The sequence below is a fragment of the Cyanistes caeruleus genome, chromosome 2, assembly GCF_971803275.1.
Source record: "Cyanistes caeruleus chromosome 2, bCyaCae1.hap1.1, whole genome shotgun sequence".
NCBI classification, from domain to species: Eukaryota; Metazoa; Chordata; class Aves; order Passeriformes; family Paridae; genus Cyanistes; species Cyanistes caeruleus.
In genome coordinates, this window is record NC_141702.1 from 19,201,994 (window position 1) to 19,221,503 (window position 19,510).

Below are 19,510 nucleotides of genomic sequence, written 5' to 3' on the forward strand. Positions count from 1 at the left end.
TAACAGAATAAATCAACTACTATGATCAAATGTGATTCATGTTTTTTTTGAGGACTAAGAAAACAAACTAAATATTAAGTCCGCTTTAATCAACAGACTTAAAGATTTATGTTGAAATCTAATACAAATTCTACACATTATAATCTGGAGACCTAAGCAACAGTTTGTTTAGAGTATAAAGCACATATAATAGCCTACTGAATCATAATTTATGAAAGAAGTTACATACTTTACACATGTTGAGAAAAAAAAGATTAAAACCTGCACAGGCAATTCTTTCTTTTCTTATTGTGTTTTTATCACTAAATTTTATCATTTCTTAAAGACCAATATATTTTCATTATTGTAGATTATTGAGTTCCCTATTTAGCTTTATGGTTAATTCTGTAATTGTAAATATTTTTATCTCTGTTGGAATAATAAATGTGCTATCCAAATAATAATTTTCTGTTTCTCTGGGGATTAGTTAATACTTGCAATACTTGTGCTTGCAAAGGCAGTTGTTACTTATTAATTTAGAGGAGTAATTTAAAGTAGTATAAGCATCTTTATACTTCTAGGACGTGAGATGGAATAATCTGACCTTAAATAAATCAACTCTTAGGTAACTTAGAGATGTCAAATTACTGTCTCCAGTAAGCCTCAGAAAATCATACTTCACTATGAGAAGAATTTTTACATGCTTCACATGCTTGTTTCAAAATCAACAAGTGCTAATTTCAAGCACAGTTTAACTACAAAAATGTGAAAATGAAATACTAGGTCACATTGAAAGCTCTGTGAAATTACCAATATGGATAAATATTTTGCCATAAAAATCTTTAAAATTATAAACATAATCTGAGTTTCTACTGGTTTCTGTTCTATGCTAATACTGCAAGCATTGAAAACTTATTGATACTTTTGATCAGGCAACCTCTCGCTGCTTTTTCCTTTCTCCTTTTCCACCCCATACACAAGCATTTTATATGTTGTTCTTAAAGGTGAATTGTTTCTTACCCTTTGAAAACTAGAAATAATTTTACAATAGCATAAACAAGAAAATATGCAGGAAGTAACATACATTTTGAAGTGTCAAATCACTGATGTTAGTTGACATTGCTCTCAGCCAGTCAGCACTCTCCTGGGCTGTATAAAACTGAAGTATCCCAGTACTAACTCCATCGAGTGCCAGCACTTCAAATGCATTAGATCTGCAGTAAGAAGAAATATATCCGTAAAGGAAGATATATCAGTTTTCTGAAACTGCCCAATATTTATCAGTGTTCAGGTGATATTTATGCCTTTTGACAAACTTTTGAGTGTTTAATTTTCCAATCAATTGAAAGGCAAGAAAACCAAGGATAATAGGGCAGTACCAAGAGCAACAGATACAATAAGTACTTTCTCTGTACCAATATATACATGTGCCGATGATCATCTACTTCCCCTGGGTATACATATGTTCATAATTACTGAACTTAAGGTAGTGTAATCAGGAAATATGCATTGGGTCTTTTTGAAAAAAACAAAACAAACAAACAAAAAAATAGTGTTTTTTTAAACTAAAATGCCAATTTTTATTAATTGAATTTTGACTTCATTTACTAGGAATGTATGAAGATTCAAAGCACTGTCTTCCCTAGCTTTCATTTGTTGGATTCCTAAACTTTCCCATGTAACATTCAAAGTAATGCTTACTTCAAGCACTTTTGTATCATAAGACTTTGAAAAATATTCTTAGAAATTTCTTCAAAAATTTTCCTTAGCCTTCTCAAAACAGCACTGGCACAGGCTAATGTCTGTCCAATTGCACTTTATAACTTTTAATCAACTTTTATGTGTTTATAGCAACTTTATTCTGCAAATGCCAATGCTTTCCTTTCCTAACTATCTGCAGTAAGTTAGGCACTGTGTATGTATGTACCTCTGAAATCCCTTGCATTTGAATGCTGGTGGGATATGCTTTTTAATTTAAGATTTTCCAATAGGAACAAAAAAAATCTCATTAAGTAGAGGTACAAAAGTACACTGATCTAAATTTTAAAAAAGTGACATATAATACTTGCAGTAACTAAACTTCAAAAAGATATCCAGATTATTTAAATGCCTATGATAGCCAGGAGAATTAGATTTTAGTTATATACTACTGTGAAAGAACAATTATAATTATCTCAGTGATTGTGCATAAGTTTGTTTTGTATATAATACAGAGAGTATCACTGCTACCTTCTACATTTGTAAATTATGTATTTATACCTATATGCTATATTGCTCAATTTTTGGTACCAACCTAGAAGAAAGCTAACTACTGAATCAGAATACTGCTCTATGAAGTTGCTGAATCTTCCTGGGGTTCTCTGATGTAAGGTGAAGACCTCTACTGCTTAACTGATGATATGTCAACATTGAAAATGACATATTTAATGTCATTAATGGGTAGTTATTCATTCCTGATTTACCAAAAAAGTTATTAACCTAACCTTTGTCATTGGTAGGGAGTTTGATGGTGAACATGAATACTGAACTCTGCATGCTTGCCAGAGTAGGTAATGTAAACTACCCATCATACACAATAAGACAAAGTATCTGAATAGGTAAGTATGAGATGCTTTGCTTTTCAAGGAGTCATGAAGCATTATATCTGCTGTTTTCAAAAATTAAGATGCTTGGCCTGGAGACTTAGATATGTATCAGCTGATTGCCTGTTTTCGTTTCATGATTGAATAATCACAGTAACTACTAAAATTTGATGGCAATGGCACAATTCTGTGTCACTTTCATTTCAGTAATATCTTTCACCTCTTCAGAAAGAAAAAAAAGATAAAATAAAATAATTTTACTGCCTTCAAGTAAACTGAGTAAAATAATCACCTCCCAAGCATATTGTTCTTTTTACCTAGGGTTCTGACTAAGATCCCAACAGTGCTGTAACTTATGGTATGATCACTTCAACATCCCACTGAGACAGTGAGAATCTCTCTGGAAGCAGACCTAATTTAATTCTGTGAGGAGAACCATTCCCAGTGCCCAGCTTAGATACCCCATTCAAATATCAAAGCTAAGATGCTAGGATCCTTACACAGCAAGAGGACTGTCCAGAGCATTCAAGAGAGGCAAGCAATAGTATGTGCTCCATGGAACCACGGGATGTCTAGATAGTAACTCAGCTTCAGCAGACACACAAAGACTTGAATGCCTTATCCCAGTGGCAGGAAGTTACATAAGTGGCTGATGAAAGATCACAGAAGGGAACTCCTTGGCTAACAATTGATGCAACCAAAACAGGCAATCAAAATTAAAAAAAAAACCCACCTTTTATTATAAAAATTACCAAATATTTTATCATTTGAAACATGATTCTGGTGATAGAGTGGATTACACTAAAACTCCTGTTCTTTATCTTATTAAAACATGGCAATCAATTACAGACAGTTAATAATATACAATATTCATCTAGAGATCTAACACTTCACTAACAGAATTTTTGCACAGAATCAAATAGGGTGTGAGAGGTCCTGCAAGTCCTCTACTCCAGCCTCCTCACTAACTTTCTTGAAATACAAATCTTTCCCACAGGAGGACCAAAACTGGACACAGAGGGAGCTATCTCAGGTGTGGCCTCAGGAATGGGAGTAGATGAGAATAGCTGAGAACAACCATTTCCCTTGCCTTGTTGACGATGTTATTGCTAACACAGTCCCTTATATGGGACTTCATCACCAGACCTGTGCTCAGCTGATTCCTGCTCAATGGGGAGACTGCCAAGATCCCCAAAAGCCCTTTCTGGAGCTTGTTTCCTTGCTCCAGCACACTGACACCAGGATGTCTTTTCTCAGAGCTCAGGCTGGTTCAAGGCTTCTGATGTGCCAGTGGTGGTCACATTACCAGGCACATGAGACTGAGACCTATGGGGCACTGCTGTCCCCACTGTGCTGACTTGGCAGGAAGATGGTTTGGCCAGAAAGCAGTTCAGTGTAAATGACGTAAGATAAAAAACAGGCAGGGTTTTCAAAGTTTATATATGCCAGTCATGAAGTCTACGGTAGCAACACAGTGTTTCTGCCCTGAAACGTAATCAACTATGATTGTTTTTTGCTTTCAGTTACAAAAATTTCACTCTGTAGATCCCATAATATATTGATATTGTTCCATGTACCACACTGTGTTCTGAAAAGCTTAGTGTACAGAATGCTACACGTAAAAGCAGATATCCTAACTAAAAATAAAAGCTTAACAAAATAAATCCTAAGGCTTTTGTTTTAAGTGAAACAATCAAAGCATGCACCAAGATGGCACAGGAATCCACGAGAAAATAAATCCCACAGGCTTAAATTACATACACTTCTCTCTGCCATTTCCTCAAAACAGAGAGAAGAAAAAAAGACACAACAAAGCACTATTGTTAGCTGTCAAGGAGGAGCTTTTCATTTAATACCAAATAGTAAGTTTGAAAGGTTTCAAGATGCTATAAAGTTGCTGTAGGCTTTTTATTTTCTTTGCTGGTTTGGATTTTTTGCTTTTGTTTTGGTTTTTGGGTTTTTTTCTGAGGCCCTAAGATAATTTTAAAACACAGAGGAAATTGCTACATCTTCCATTACTGCAGTTATGATACTGACTACTGCAACTAGGACAAGAAATTGGTATTTTCATTTCCTAAATACTAGAAATTTGTGTTGCACTGCCATCATATTTCTTACCTTGCGATTTGTCTCCCTGTCTCTAACACTGTTTCCTTCAAGCATTTCTGCTAAGGAGCATGAGGCACCCTTTTCATACTCAGTATCTTTCTATCTGACTTTCACAGTGAAATGATGAATGGATCTGCATTCCTGGTCACTTCTGGAGTCTGATTTATTTCTTTATTTAGGCATTAATTTCTTGTAATAAAATAAACACTACCTTTGTGAGTGTATCAGTCAGAATAACAGATGAGCATTGGTGGACTTTAGGTTCTCTACTTGAAATTGATGCCCTTAAACAAATATTATTAATTAATATTAAGGAAATTTTTTTTTCCATGCAAGCAGTTTGCTACTATAGAGGTGTTAAATCCAAAGATTTCTAAGATAAAAAGTATTTTCAGTGCCAGCTGAAATGGGAAAAGCTGAATTTTTGCTTTACCAGAGCAAAGCATATTTTTATATTTTTCAGTATCTGTGGCATGTGAAACCATCTCTCTTAGACTTGTATAGGTATTTTATTATATAGATATTTCTACAAAAATCTAGATGTAGGTTTGACAGCATCTCTTTTATCTTTACTACCATACTGATACAGACAGACAGATTTGATCAGCTTTGCATCTTCCCAGATCTTGAATCAGTATTCCCTCCTGTTTGTATGATTCTTTGATGTTTGAGTTAGTTTTCATTGCTTTTGTTACAACATTTTCTAGTGGCTTGTTTATAGTAATACATGGCCCTCTTGCTAGAATGTCTACTTAAACTGAAGTTTTAAGGACTATGGGTAGATGGGAGTGGAAATTCTCCAAAAATAAAGGATCTGAAATAAGGATCGGAATTACTTAATCTCTTTAAAATGTCATGTTAGAAGGAATGGGATTTTGTATGGTAAATGTCACAGAACCTCATATCTTACAAAATGTTTAAATGTGCACAAATAACTGGACTATTAACAGAAACTTCATAGCTCAGAAGATCAAAGCATTAAACATAAACTTGGACTGCATTTTATGTTTGTGGTTTTTGGGTGAACATTTTGCTTCCAGTATTGTAACTTTTATTTTTATTACACTTACAGCAATCAAGTAAGAACTGAAGCAATACAGACATTTATACTTCTACAGATATTTTCTAACTGACGTGTCAAAACTACGGGGAAGCTCACTCAGGTTTTGTAACTCAGTGAGGTTATGCAATTAATTCCTATATGTTTTTCAAAATGGTTTATTCAATTTCTTAGTTCTCAATCTTTTTATCTAATTAAAGGCATTTTGTAAACTTACTGAAATGATAAGTGGAAAATGCCATTCTCCAGAAAAAATCTGTTAAGAAACCTGTGACTGCATTAAAAAAAAAATAATACACAATACTTTGGAATAATTGCAATGGTCAGAATACCAATAAACAGAAAATAACACTTAAGTCTAATTAATTTTTGTTTTTTATAATTGGCATCATAGATACATGGGCTGATAGCTACTGGGCCTGAATTACTTTCATTCCACTCACTATTTCAGTCTTCTATATTCTAAATAAGCATTTTTTTCTTCAGCCTGTAAACTCATAATGTTCAAGATGTTACAGCAATTCTACCTCTACTCAAAGCTCCAGTCAATATATTGTATAAAAATTATTATACACTACTATGAGTATCAGCTGTGAGGACTAAAAATAGTTATCTGCATATCAATTCCATAACAAAGATGGAAGACTACAGTGCATCAGCTATGTTCTCCACCTTCTGAAAGACTACCTGTCTTTACTTTTCTCTCTTAAAAAAACCAAAAAACAACAAACAAAAAAAACCCACCCCAAACTATAATATGAACCGCAAACTCCTTTGGGTAAGAAAAACTTGCTTATATTATTTTTCTATTAAACTTACATCACATTTATTGACCAATTTAATTCTCAGCAGGAAAAAAATGTTTCTGTTGCCAACTACCAATTAAGAATATTCACAGCAATAGGATTATCACTACATTTATATTACCTGACTTCTTACAGAGAAAAATTACATTGATGGATTGGTGAGAAGTCTAGAATAATAGAAACAGTAGTGCTATATAATAAAGACAATCAAATACAAAAGTTACTGAATTGCTAAGAAATCAAAAAAATTAATTAGCATGCCGCATATATAAATAGACTCCAATCATATCAACAATGTGAAATACACTAATTCAAGATGATTTCTGTAAATACAATGTTTAATTTTCCATTGAGAACAGGTATGACATCTACTATGTTTCTTATCTTTCCTTTAAAATATTCTGAGGAATTTTTGTTTTGCTTTTGTTTTGTAGTACTGATAAACATGCCCAGTGTGCAGTATTTTAAGCCATTCCTTTATATGGAAGGAAAATATCTATCCCATTCTCTACTGTTTCTGTTAATACATATGGTGTTAACAGAATTTAAAATACACAAAAAAATATTCTTGAGTCACTATGTTACAGTCTAAAGACTTCCTGTGAAAAATACAATAAAAAGTCAAGGGAAATGAAGAGCCAAAGATAACTACTTTCTCTTCACATGAATAATGAATATGAATCAAACAGATATATGTGATCTTGGCCATCTCATGACACAGAAATATGCTGAAAGTATGCCTTTGTTTTTTGGAAAAGCTACTGGAAAACTCAACCAAAGTACAGAAGAATTTAAACTTCTCAGTCTAACAGCAAAAGAAATAATAGCCTAATCTGATTAGATGAGTCCAGATTTGACCGAAGGCACACTTAAAGTGTACTACAGTCTAACAGACAACTCTACCTTTGTAAGGCATTTCTAATTAAAAAATTAATTTTGAGCAAAATGCTGACATGCCATACTTTGTAATATTTTGTATGTTTTCAAAATAAAGGAAACAGAAAGGCCTTTAGTAAAATATCTGACTCTGCCCAACCTTAGGAGAGACAGGTTTTTTCTTCCAAGTACTGTAAGTATGGTACTTACACTACCAGGAAAAGAATGCTGAAAATATGAAACAATACTGAACATCAGGAAGTACTGTAAATGAGATCAGAGGAAATATCCACACTGGTAGATGGTAGTTTAGCACATCAGAACAGCAAAAGTAGTTGAATTTACAGGCACTATACACAGGCTAAACAATACTATGTATTTTTAAAAATCAGAGTACACTAACTAGAGTACGGTAAGTTCTGCCACAGACAACTGCAAGAATTCCACAGGTAAAAAGATGTTTTTTACATCAGAAAAACAAAGGATTGAAGAAAGCAGAGTATGCATTTCCTGTGAGTAGATAGACAATCTTTACTAACCTTTCAAAAGCCATAATGTGTTGCATAGTTAAAAAGTTATGTCAAAAGCCAATGGACTATAGGTAATTTTGATAGAAAGAATTGTATTGACCTCTCTGAATTTAATTCAGGTAAGAAGCAGGGAAAAAGACTTCATACAGTTCATCTAGCTGAAGAGAAGGCAAACAGCTGTGTATATGACACTATAGATGACAGTTACAATACTTCAACAGCTGATTTAAAAAATAATCTGGCTGTTCTGATGCCAGAGCACCTTTGCAAGACCAACTGAAGTAACTTAGTGGAGAAAACATAATAGCGCATTGCAACAAAACAGTTATGAAAAAGAACATGCAGGAGACAAAACCTTACAAGTAAGGCAGACTCATGGACTCACAGTGCAGAAAAAACAGGCATGCTGTCAACCCATGTATGCAAGTAGGCTCCAAGTAAATATTCAGGGTATGGCAAAATTAGGAATTTGGTCAGAAGGGTCTGTGATCCATTCAGGGGAATGAATTCGGACTCATGCCAAGGGCTTTATACTGATGGCTGCAACATAAAAGGGAACAGAGTTGTGTGGCTATGGTTGAAAGTGAGATTTTTATCTAGACTGATCAGAGGTTTTATTTCATGCAAAGCAGATATTTGATTTTAGAAAACAATTACAGAAGAAAAATTTTGGACACTGCATATATGAACATGGGGAAATGCAAAGAAAGGATACAAGTTGGAAAACAGTGAAAATACATACATGCATTTCACAGTAAGAGCAGTCTGGTGTCTCTCAGTCAAATAACAAATACCATTAGTAAGAAAATGGGAAACGCCTCATCCACAATTAACTTCAAGGCAGTATCCCTTTGATGCTCATATAGCTGTTTTTGTTGGTTCACCAAAAAAAACAAGGAGCACTTTAGAAGAAAAGTGTCATGGGATGGTGATAGGCTTTATGGAATTATTTTATCTTCCATCAGAGTGTATACAACAATAATAAAAATCAATTAATTAAGGAGTGGAATATAAACTAAATATATATGGGTGTGAAATACATCACAAGAGAATGTCTCTTCAAGACTAAGACCGAAAGCACCAAGTTCCTCAAATCTTACAAGAAAAATCTATCTATGATGGGTTGATCTTGTACCAGAAGCCAAGCATCTTCACTGCCATTCAGTCCCCCAGCCCTCTCCAGAGGCACAGCAGAGAGAATATGAAGAACAAAAAACCTCATGAATACAAATAAAGGTAGTTTAATAAGCAAACGGAAGAGGGGAAAAACCCCAATGTAGAAGCTAGGGCCCAGCGGTCGGAAGGTATCGGGTTGTAACGGAAAAACAGTCACCCCCCTCCTCTACAGTGTATGGTAATGACCCCCGTAATTAGCCAATAGCACCGAGCTGTGATGAAAGGAGATGAGAGTAACAGTGTGAACCTAGGTTATAAAGTGTCAAATTCTCCAGCAATAAATGCCATTTCTGCCATCCATCACATTGATGCCTGTGTGCGGGTTTGGACCGAGTGACCTGAGCGTGGCCACTGTGCTGCTCTTGAACCAGGGTGTCTGCCTTGCTAGGCAACACCCCAACTAAATTACAACAAAACAAGTCATGCAAAGGCAACTGCTCACTATCTCTCACAAGCAGAATGATGTCCTGTCAGTCTCTGAGACATGGCTCTCTCTCCCCAAGCCCTCTTTGCTCAGTTTTTATTGCTGCGCAAAAATGTTACACAGCACGGAATATCCCTTTGGTCAGTATGGGTCACTGATACTGCTTGCACCTCCTCTCAACTTCTTACCTACCCTGGGTCTCTTTACTGTGTAGGAGCAGAACAAGAAAAAAGGAAAGACTTGATGGTGTGCAAGCACTGGCAACAACCCAAATACTGGTGTGCTATTAATGTTGCTTTAGTCACAAACCAAAACACAGCACTATATTGACCACTATAAAGAAGATAAGCTCCATCTCAGTGAGACAGTACAATATCTGAAGGCGTTTTACTTCAAAGAATTCTCAAAATGAACATGGAACGCTTTTGGGAATTGGAATCCCTTGGGATTTCTTCATCTAATGTGTAAACTGCACAGCACAGGAGGGAAAGTGCTTTAAATAATCAGGGTGATAACTGAAGTCATCAAATGTTCTATCCTCTTCTGTTTATCCTTGAGATTCCAGAACACTGATGATAAGTTGAAGCCTAAATGTGAACCCTGAGATTTGTTTACTTAATTCAGAGAACGTCTAAGCCCTGAATGGTTGGAGGTCTGTGATAGATTGGACAAGGCTAGACATCATGAACTTGTCAGCTGAAGTAGGAAGAAAGTGGTGGAGGAAGAGATGAGACACTAAGTAAAAGAGTATTAAGTGTTCAAACAAAGTCTGTGGAAGAAGCTAAAACTTTTCTGGAAAATTTAATATTTACCTGTGATGCTTTAACACAAAGTCTGAAAGAGGAGCTGCCAACTGCCTTAGAATATGAATTGCTGTAAGTTAAAGCAGCATGTCTGTTCTAACAGGGAAAAAATGCTTTTCAGCTCATTTTTAGGAAAAATCTAGCATACATCAAGAAAGGTATTCAGATGAATTTTTGGTACCTCCTCATAGCAGGTGACCTGTATATTGATTCTTCAACAGAGATTGCAATTATCTTGTTAATATGCAAATATAGAGCAGCCCATAAAGACCATGGAAAACAATGACAGTGAATGAACCCCTGTTCTGATAACTATGGAGAACTGTGGACTGCTTGGACTAAAACTACTGGTAGATTTGAGGCAGTTGTACCACATAATGATTTGCAGAAAAAGCTTATGATTGTTGCAATGCGTTAAACTTTCTCAAGTATATTTATTGAAGCTTTATTAAACTCCACTTCTGCTTTCATATTTCATGAAGCCCAGTAAAATAGTACAGTTACTTTATAAACCATTAGTTGTGTCTCTGAGATGCAAAAAAATTCTATGATCAAAAATACAATATATTGTACCACATACTTTGCCAAAATCTTGTCAATATGAGTTTCTATGTCACAGTGACACAAGCATATCTATATGATATGATAGCACAGACATGATGATTATGCACTGTGTTATCATTTTTAATGAAAAAGGAGAATTAATTGACAATATTAGACATGGGGAATATAGAATTATCCTATTAGAGATACAGAAGGAAATGTAGAAGCTTCAAAATTAATTCACATAACACCAGGATTAACCTTTGTACTAGCTGCTGATGCTAACTGAATTCCCAAAATACAACAGATTATAGAAACATATTTGTAGGTGCTTTACCTTATCTCTGGTAATCACCATGCATACCATTAATCTTAGGAGAGGATGAACTGCATAGTTTTTAATAAGAAGAATTGCGTATCTCCACTCAATTCTTATAAAGCCAACAATCCACAGCAAAACACTACGTACAGCTAACTAACCCAATGCCTCCCCTTTTAGATTACAAACCTTAATTTATCTGTTCCAGTTTTGTACCTCGAGATTCGAGCCATCGACAGAGGAACTGATAAGGCGTCTAGCCAGCGCTTCTCGTATTTTGGTTCATTAGCTATGGGTGAAGAAGGTGATGATGGAGCCTGTGCAGAATAAATGAGAAACAGTAGGAGAGCTTATAAGACAATATAGTGAGAAACCTATGAATATGCATCTCTGGCTCTGTCTCAGAAGTGAATAATCATCACAATAAAAGTATTCAAGAAACTCAGGATGGAGCAGATAAATGAAAACCCATATGTTAACCACCTGGATATTTTGTTCTTGATGCAATTTCAGTATTACTTCAACATTAAATATATTTAAATTTTTGTTAATATTAATAATTGATACTAGAAAAGAAAGAGTTTTCAGTCATAAATGCAAAGATTTCTTTCTAAATGCAATATAATACATATTTGTAGTTTAAATTAATTTTTTCTGTACAACTCTTTTGCATGCTTCCATCATCAGAGAAAAGGATAAATAATATCCTTGTTAAATACTACACTAGGAAATTTATTTGTGCATTGTGACTTTTAGCCATCATTTAACAGAATTAAAATTCTGATTTCTGTGTTATCATACTACAGATGGATGACTTTTGAAATTTTATCTTTGAAGTCTTTCTTCACATGCCTCTACTGGAAAGACAAGAGATGAGCATTTCACTCTCTTATAAAGATAGCAGTAAAATTTACACAAAGGAGGCTGAGAAAAATTCACAGACATACATATTTAGGCCAAAGTTAGGTATTTGTGCTGTTTCTGAAACAAAATTTTTTATCCCAAACTGTGTGGAGAACTTTGCAGCAGAGAACAGAGCTGAAAGTTTCTTATTTTTATATGAGCTGGAAATAAGCGCTGAGTAGTATATATGAAAGGGAAGAAACCACAGAATGACCCAAATTCAGTTCTGTTCCACCCAGGTGTTCAAAAGCCATAAAACTTACTCAAAATAAAATGCATTCTGGGAATTGCCTATTTCTTTTTTTTTAGTCATAAGGATTTAGGATTATTTTTTTCCCCCTAAAGCTCTTTCTTACAGTCAACAAGAGCTGATCTTTGTATTTACTTCTTTAAATAAATCAAAATAGTGAGTTCACAGTCTAACAAGATGACTGAGGCTTAATGGCTGAAGTACATTTCCTAGTAAATGAAAAATTTATAATGAAATTGCTGGAGTTGGTAACACTAAGGAATGTTTTACACAGCAATCTTTTTGGGGACAAAAATTTCATTTAGAACGCTTCGTATCCCTAGAACCATACAGCTTTCATTTGACTGAGATCTCCTGGTATTTTTTGCAGGATGAGTATTTCATAATCAAGTCCACAGACTAATTTTGTTTTATGAAAGTAGACACAAAAGGCTAAGGTTTCTTTAAAATCTAGAATAAATTTATTAGTATCACAATCAAGAATATGATACATATTACAGAATTCTGCACAAACTGAAATAATTGGCAAAATGCCCTGCAATTTGAAGTTGGAAACTGTCCTGGAGTGACATTATGTCAACATAATCTAACACTGTCTGTCTGGAAACAAATTCCAATGCCTAGGAATCAAGCAGAAGGTAGCTTATTGCAGTCAGATATAAATACTTGATTATGATCACTGGATTTAATCCAAGAATGAGAAAATAAAGGAACATAAAAATTTCTGCAACAACCTAATCTATTATTCCCACCGTCTAAACTCTCAAGATGCAGAAAACATCTAGACAATTTAAATATAATAATCTATCTTTTTCTTATGAACTATTAGTTGTACTTCTTTTATCAGGTTATTGAACAACATTCTGTAAGATTCTAGGTAATTTAAGAGCATTTGGCAGGAAAAAAAAAAAAGTACATCAAGCAGGCAATTTAATATTTTCATTTGAGTCCCTTATACTTCAATCAAATGCTTCAATAGGGTATCAGTGAAAACAAAAAGTATCTCAATGTAAGCAGAAGTTAGAATTTTAGAGAACGTACATCACAGCAATTCATTAAATTAATGACTTGAAGGGGGAAAAATGGCCAACATCACTTGGTCAAAAATCTATAAACCCTAAAGCTATGAAACTGCAGTATAGAAATATTCATGTCAAAAGCTAAACTGTGAAAACTGCTGTAAACTCCTAAAGCAAATGGGTCTTCCCCAGACAATTTCAAAGATGTGATATTTGAAAAATACAATAGAAGGAGTATTTTTTTTTCCCCCACAGTTCCAAACTACTAATATCTGTAGAAACCCTGCTGCATGATCTGAACATTAATGGCCAAGAACAGCAAATGGATATGAAGGGGTCAAACTAGTCTAAGTTTCAAATATATATTTCTTATGAAGCCATATTCTACTAACCAGTTTATGGTTGAGCATAAAGTTGGAATTACCCTTCTTCATCTTCTTAAGGACAAACCAGGGTATACATATGTCTGTAAGACCATTGCACAGAAACAAAATAATATCATAGGACCAGAAGCTCATTTTGCTGTATTTAACCTATAATCTAGTAACATATTGATCTGAGATTCCTCTTCAAAACACATCGATAAAAATAAGAAACTAAGGAGGAAGCAAGTAAAAAAAATAAGAGAAAGAGGTGTTGAAGGAGCTCATTATACTGAATGGGAGCTAAAACTACTGCTAAAAATATAGTAAATATATGTATAGCAACGCACATGAAGAAAAACAATATTATCTTTCCCCATACTGTAATGCGATATGAACAGGTGATCACTACTCAAAATTTAGATCTCGAAATTTAGATGTCGAACAGAACTGTTTTTGAGCAATTAGGTTAACAAAGATTCATTGGTCTGGAAAAGAAACTGTTGAGGGAATTGTATGACTGAGGTACGTGAAAAAGTAAATAACCCAGAAAGAGGTTAAGAAACAGTGGTTTACTTGTCATTTTCACATAAGTAGCAGGGGATTGATTAAGAGACAGTAGGACAAAAACAGAAATGAATGTGTTAGTCTATATAACAAACTGGCTCAGGAAGCACCTATGTCAGAAGTCACTAGAGGTGTAGGAAATATTCCCTAGAAGTAACTGTATTTCTTCTGCTCTTGCATTCTCTTGAGGGCATGTGCTGAGAACAAGCTTTTGGGCTGGATGGTTCGTTGACTCAGTGTAGTGAGTTGGCTGACCTTCAAGACATTTCTCCACTATATAGCTGCTGCTGCTGCTGATCTTGAAAACTCTTCACATCACTCCTCCAAAGCACTAAAATAGAGATCATCTCTGTAACCACAGCTCGATCATTTTATACCTTCAGTTTTCTGCTGAGGTCTCCAACAATTTTGCCGATTTATGCCAATTTTCTTGTAACACCTGCCCATTAAGAAATGGATTGAAAGCAAAGATCTCATTTTTGACAGAACAAGAATCAAGTTTTAATGTCAGAAAAACACTACCTACCTGGGATAGCTGTGTACTGTTGACCTGGAGGAGGGTCTGACTCTGTATCCTATTAGCAATCACTGACCTATGAATGACACTGTAGGCAAGTGCTTTAGTGCCTTCTTAAACAACTATATAGCAACTCATTGTGGTGCAACCAGAAAGTCTTCCAAGAAGTAGAATAAGTCCAGAAAGTCCTTCACTAATGGGAAGATGTAATCAGACATGTCTCTATAATTAAGTTTCCACTAAGAACATAGGAAGGGAAAAAATACCAGCTGGCTGCAACTGTCAGTTTTTCATCTTTTTGTGACATATAATTTGCAGAATTTGGGAAACTCAGCTATTTTACCTTACTTTCTTTTAAACCGTCTTTGATTTTCAATCTCTGCAAGAAAAAATATCATGTCATCAGAAGAAAGTCTTTCTGAACCCTCTCTAGCAATTGAAATTCCAGTTGCTGCTAGGGCCCTACCTTGAAAGCAGCCACAGCTATTTTAGGTTGATACAGGTTTTTCATTAAACATGGGCTTCAAGAAGGCTGAAACTGGGTTAACTCACTTGGAATCAGAAATACTCATGGTCACATTACTCAGCATGATTAAGCTTGGTTTTAAATGTATTTTTAATCTCTTTAAATATTACAGTGTCTGCTTTGATGAAAGGCAAATGATGCCCCATCTTTGGAAGTATCCAAGGCCAGGTTGGACGGGGCCTTGACCAGCAACCATCCTAAATGCCATCATGCAGCACATGCAGGACAACTAGCTGACCAGGTACAGCCAGCATGGCTTTTGGAAAGGCAGATCCTGCTTAATGAGCCTGATCTTCTACTGCAAGACCTAGTGGATGAGGGAAAGGCTGTTCATGTTATCTACCTGGACAGTAAGGCTTTTGTTACTGCGTCCCACACCATTCTCTCGGAAAGGCTGGCAGCTCATGGCTGTATTTATCACTGGGTGAAATCTGGTTGGTGGCTGGGCCCAGAGAGTGCTGCTGAATGGAGTTACATGCAGCTGGGAGCTGGTCACAAGTTCCGATCCCCAGAGCCCACTGTTTGGGCCAGCACTGTTTAACATCTTTATTGGTGATCTGGAGGAAGGGATCAAAGGCACCTTCAGTCAGTTTGCAGAGGACACCAAGCAGGGTGAGTGCTGATCTACTGGTAGGGTAGAAGGATCTGCAGAGGGATCTGGACAGACTTTATCCACTGTATGAGGTTCAACAAGGCCAAGTGCCAGGTCCTCCACGTGGGTCACAATGATAACCTGCAGTGTCACAGGCTGAAGGTAGAGTCATTGGAAAGGTGGAAAAACAGCACACAGGGTGTGCTGTTTGACAGCTAACATGAGCCAGGATGTGCTGAGGTTGCTGTGAAGGCCAATGGCTGGAGAAAAGGCAGCTCTAGGGGTCCTTTTTGCTCTCTACAACTACCTGAAAGGAGGTTGTAGCCAAGTAGGTGTTGGTCTCTTCTCCCAAATAACAAGTGATAGAACAGGAGGAAATGGCCTCAGTTTCACCAGGATAAGTTTAGGTTGGATATTAGGGAAAACTTTCACAGAAAGGGTTGTCAAGCATTGGAACAGGCTTAAATGGTTGAGTGACTGTCCTTGGAGATATTTAAAAGATACATGAACAAGACACCTAGAGACATAGTTTGGTGCTGGACTTGGCCATTTTTGATTAAGCTCAGGTTGCATTTATTAATCTTAGAGGTCCTTCTAACCTAAATGTGTCTAGGATTGTACCATTATATGAAATAAGAATCAAGTGTGATAGCCATTAGGAAAAAATAGAACCTTTTACTGATAATTTGGAATTTATCCACTTTCTTCTTTAGATGATTTAATATTTCAAAGTGTATCATTCTCATAAAGTCTTGATCCTTTTCCATAAACATATATTTTTACAAAGCACATGTAAGAGGTATGACTAATCTTGATTACTGTCCTTGTTGACACTGGTTCAAAGAGAGATGATAATGATGATGCTGTTATTTATTTCTCAAAGTAATTTTGGTAGTTTCCATTTTAGTGAGCATTGATGAGAACTTCTGGAAAGAATATAAAATATCTCTCTGTAAAATATCTATATGAAAATGGTAGCAACATTAATATATTTGATATTTATATTTTGATATATTTTCCTTGTAAAAACAACTCTGTGGCTTATAGAAATTAAGTCCTAGAGTACCTCAAGTTGAAAAGGATCCATAAGGATCACTGAGTCCAAATCCCTGCCTCTCACAGGACTACCTAAAATGAAATCATATGACTAAGAGTGTTTTCCAGACATGCCTTAAACTCTGAAATGCTAAAATAGCTTGGTATAGCTTCATTGTCTTAAGCTGTAACTGAAAACACTGACCATTAAGTTTCAGTGGATTTCATGACAATGAAATACTAGCTTTCATGCATCTTTTTGATGCCAACTGGAATGTTTTTTGTCAAAGCTTCATTACTAAAAATGTTACAGCATACTAAAAAAAAAAAAAAAGGCCTTAAATATAATAAGCTTTTCAAATAGACAAGTTTCTCTTACACTTATTCTGAAAAAAGAGATTTATTACATAATTTCTTGCAACAACACCCAGCAACATTCAACTCAGAGTGAACTGGATGTGTTCTCTCTACGGTTTTTAGTCTGGTCTGTGATTGAAATGTATGTATATATACATATATAGGTAGATTGATTTTCAGAATATCAATGAACCAATCTGACCTATGGATGACTGAGCACTTACTAATACCTATTACAGGGACAGACAGAAAGCAGGGGCTTTATGTTGATTGGAGGAGAAAACATGACTGCTCCATTAAGCAGTAAAAGAGTCTCACATTAGCTTACTTTAATCATTGAACAACACAAATACCAAATGTTTAGCCAGGAGTAGAGACATGAGTGAAACTCTTGTGATGCCCAGCCAACAAATTATGGTGATATCTACTGTAAATAGGACTCAAAGCTTTCAACTTGTCTCAGAATTCTGAGGGATTTAATTACAATATCAAAATAACCTGAACATTCCTTTGATGCAGCATGAATTCAGGAGAGGTTCTGTATTTATTTATTTTTAATGGAATTCTTAGATGCAGGTGTACAATTCTGTGACAGTTTTAAGAATACAGTAATTATCTGGTAAAGTATACATCACCGAATCATTTAATAGATAAAGGCTTCTATAGAGGAAACATGCTCTTTCAGGTGAAGTAACAATTTGGACTTGTAATATGATGTCTTCAAAATTCACTGAAAGCAGCACCTTTTAATTATACAGCTCTATCTACAATATTTTAATTGACAGATGTTTAATTAAATGGGAGGAACATGAAAAAACATGCGAAAAACTCTTCCTTTCCTACCACAGAAAAGAAACACTTTTAATTCTAATGCTGCATCAGATACATGCTTTTGAAATATGATTTCTCTGTAAGACATTTAATTCTTTTTAATCAATATATGAGTTTACAGACTCTGAGCACCTAAACATGATGTTTACATAGAGCCTGTATAGCAGTACATGTTAGGGACTTACACTGCCTTACTCACTGCAACAGCTATGCATTTAAATCAATTGGATTACTATTCTGAGAGTGAGGAAAAAATTAAAACCCTTTCAATTATATAAATTTCTCTAGAGGTGATTTACAATGGAAATGAATATTTCATTACATCTGTGCTGCTAGGTGCGAATACATTATTATTTTTTTAATGAACCAGTGGGGTACAAGCCTGAAAAAGATATTTTTAGAGAACACATATGGACTATTTGTCAGAATCATGCCCCTTTTTCTTTAACTTGTTTCCCTTGAGCTAGTATGTAATTGGTTTCTGAGTAACCTGAACAACCTTGCCTGGAACACCTTTCTAGATATATTCCTCCTTTGGGGGTAGGGGACAGAGTAGTTTATATTAAATCTCAGTACAAAAAGTAGAAAGTAATTACGACTCCTCAAAAACCAGAAATCAAAATATAACATTAAATGTATATAAGAAAAAGATACAATGTTGAGATTGTTACAGTTTTACTCTATAAATGCAAGTGTACCCAAACTTCAGCTATTAGACATGGCTTTTGGCAGCCTTTTATATCCCCAAATGGAGCACGCTGTCCTTGCCCAGAAAAAATAGCTCAAGGTTAAGGAAACTCTTTGAACTTCACACAGTCTGCACACCCCTCAGGAAAAATAGGAGCCTTGACTCCTGCTTCTCTTCCTGAGATCAGTGTCAATTTGTTGCCAGAGCTTGCAGAAAAACACTGGATGCGACTTAGTGGGAGAACTTGCTACCTCAATTTTACTATCAGTTTTCTCTATATGCCACATACACATGTACCTGAACTGCAAGGGTTCATCTACGCTAACATCAAATTTAGAAGCATTTTTGCTGCTGCTGCTGCAAACTCAAAATGAGAAAATTCATAAGAACTGTAATAAACAATGTATTCACATGCAAATGTGAATGTATGTGGAAAATATGTATAATTAAGAACTAAAACCAGATACCTAACAAACTGGAAAATTTCTGTGCAGAAGAAATGATCAACCTGATCAACCGAATGTTAAATACTAGAAGAAATAACTCTGCTGAAAAGATTAGCAGTGACCATGGACATTAATAAAAGTAAAAAATATCCTTAAAGATACCTTTTATTAGCTTCATTAATGTCATAGCAAAATTCCCAATCAACTCTA

General features: G+C 35.2%; 1 protein-coding gene across 5 annotated transcripts in view; it reads right to left on the bottom strand.

Annotated features, from left to right (window-relative positions):
- Positions 1 to 19,510, bottom strand: part of SNTG2 (syntrophin gamma 2) — a 221,209-nt gene that overhangs the window by 55,895 nt on the left and 145,804 nt on the right. For all 5 annotated transcript variants that reach the window (XM_086875954.1, XM_086875955.1, XM_086875957.1 and 2 more), the window contains 2 exons: positions 11,397 to 11,524; positions 1,064 to 1,193 (listed from right to left, as the gene is read on the bottom strand). In XM_086875954.1, coding sequence (XP_086732080.1) covers positions 1,064 to 1,193; positions 11,397 to 11,524 — 258 coding nt within the window. The remainder of the gene's footprint in view (positions 1 to 1,063; positions 1,194 to 11,396; positions 11,525 to 19,510) is intronic.